This window comes from Myotis davidii, unplaced genomic scaffold (assembly GCF_000327345.1).
Source record: "Myotis davidii unplaced genomic scaffold, ASM32734v1 scaffold247, whole genome shotgun sequence".
Taxonomy (NCBI): domain Eukaryota; kingdom Metazoa; phylum Chordata; class Mammalia; order Chiroptera; family Vespertilionidae; genus Myotis; species Myotis davidii.
The window spans coordinates 492,038-494,285 of NW_006299593.1; the positions used below are offsets into that span (position 1 = coordinate 492,038).

General features: G+C 58.3%; 1 protein-coding gene across 1 annotated transcript in view; it reads left to right on the forward strand.

Moving 5' to 3' along the window:
- SFXN5 (sideroflexin 5) overlaps positions 1-2,248 on the forward strand; it is a 113,480-nt gene that overhangs the window by 86,002 nt on the left and 25,230 nt on the right. The window contains exon 10 of the mRNA XM_015571491.1: positions 683-798. Within this exon, the coding sequence (XP_015426977.1) occupies positions 683-798 (116 nt within the window). The remainder of the gene's footprint in view (positions 1-682; positions 799-2,248) is intronic.

Sequence of the window (2,248 nt, forward strand, 5' to 3'; positions counted from 1 at the left end):
ATTCCCGCAGCGCTGCCTGACCCCGCCCTCTCCCCCCCTCCTGGGTGTCCCGAGGGCCAGGCTCTGTGACCTTTCAGCTCTGCCCCACTTTGCTATGTGACCTCAGATAAATCCCCTGCCCCCCCCCACACACACACACACATACACCGTGAGCCTCAATCTTCCATCCATATGATGAGGGGGCGGTGCTGGGTGAGCACTGAGGTTCCTGCCGCTCTGGCACCTGCTGTCAGAGAAGCAAATCTCTGGGAACTTGATTCACTCTGAGGATCAAGGGGCTGGATGTGGGGTGCGGAGTTGCTGATGGGGGAGAGTTGCTGATGGGGGAGCATCAGGCACCCGTTGGGGATGTGTCTTCAGGCCCCAGAGCACCCCTTTGGCCTGCCTGCAGGGGGCAGTCTCCTTGATAACTGGCCATTTCTAAGCCCTGAGCGGTATCCCTTCCTCCCTAACACTGGTTGTTTTCCAGCCTTGCTCACCAGGTTCCCAAGGTCCCCCAAACCCCTCACCAAGCTGATAGGCACCAGGACCACACCTTCCCCCATTGCACTTGAACACAAGCTTGGCATCTATTCAGAACTTCTTTGCTTGGGCTGGGGAGTCTGGGGCGAAGGTGGAGCCCAGGGGTCCTACCAAGTGGAATGCCATCCTCCCCCTCACTCCTGCTCCCTTCTCTCTCCAGCCAGCGCCAATATCTGCAACGTGGTCCTGATGAGGTATGGGGAGCTGGAAGAAGGGATCGATGTCCTGGACGGTGATGGCAACCTCGTGGGCTCCTCCAGGATCGCAGCCAGACATGTGGGTCCTCCCGGGGCTCAGGGGGTAGAGCATGGGGGTGGGGGTGGTGGCAGCCACAGAGAGGGTGTTGGTTTCCCCTAAATGTTTTCATTCCTCAAAGACTTTTGCCCACAGCACCCTTGCTTTGTCCTCTTAATCTCGCCTCCTCACCCTGCCCCACCTGCCCTCTGTATGAGCCCCAGCCTGGAGGTCTGGCCCAGCCACGCCCATCCCCTAGGCATCCCCGTTTCTCTCCAAGTGCCCTGTCCTCACCACTGTGAGCTGTCTCCATCTCTCATCGCAGCCCCTCAGGACCCAGCTTCTCTGATCTGTTAATTGGTGAGGGCAGAATAGACCCCAGAGCTTTCCCTTCCCTCCCCGGGACCGGGACCCTGACCCCTGGGCTTTCACGTCCTCCTGGGTAAGATGAGGAAGTGTGGGCACGGGTGCTTGTGGTTCTGTGCTAATAAGCACTCCTGCACTTGGCGCCTCGCTGGGGAGTGAGGAGTGAGTGCGCTAAGGTGTGGGATTTCAGGCTTGCCCCAGGCCTTGCGGTGGCTGGAGAAGAATGTTTTGTTACGGGAAGGCCCTCTCCCACCTCTGGTTTCACCCGCCTCACCCGCTCCAGCAGTTGTAATATTTTTTAACTCCAGTATGCTTGTGTCCAGCCCTCTTCCCAGTGGTGATCAGTGGCTCTCCCCGCTCTGGCTTCCAAGGGCTGGGACAGGGGGGTTCGGCTGCGAGGTAGCCAAGCATTTCTGCTCCAGGCCCTGTCCCTCCTCAGCTCCCACAGGGCCCGAGCAGAACCTCTGTCTGGGCGGCCTCCTCTATGAGCCTCCAGTGTGGGGAGAGCCCTCTCTCATCCAGCCCTCCCCTCCCCACTGTTTCGGGGGAAGTGAGTGCCCACCCAAGGCTCTGAAGGGAAGGGGCTCAGGTTGCTTTGCATCCTGCACACGGGCTCTGGGCCCCTCATTCCCGCTTGGGAGGGAGGCTGGAGGGACCCTCTCCCAGGCCCTCCTGAGGCTGGTCACAAAGGACCCCAGTTCCTGGGAGAAATTTCCAACCCTGAGCCTGTCCTCAGAAGGGATTTGGCCTCCGTTTCCTACCTGATACCGACCTCCTCTCTAGCCCTATACCCTTTCTTGACCTGCTGTGAGGGAGGCTGATGTTGATGGTCCTCTTCCTGGTCCAAATGGCAGGAGCCCCAGCTCTCTGCAGCCCTGGGTGTTCCCCAGCCTGGCTCCAGCCCCTTGCTGTCTAAGGCAGTGGTCGGCAAACTCATTAGTCAACAGAGCCTAGTATCAACAGTACAATGATTGAAATTTCTTTTGAGAGCCACATTTTTTAAACTTAAACTATAAAGGTAGGTACATTGTTATTAACTTAATTAGGGTACTCCTAAGGCTTAGGAAGAGCCACACCCAAGGGGCCAAAGAGCTGCATGTGGCTCGCGAGGCGCAGTTTGACGACC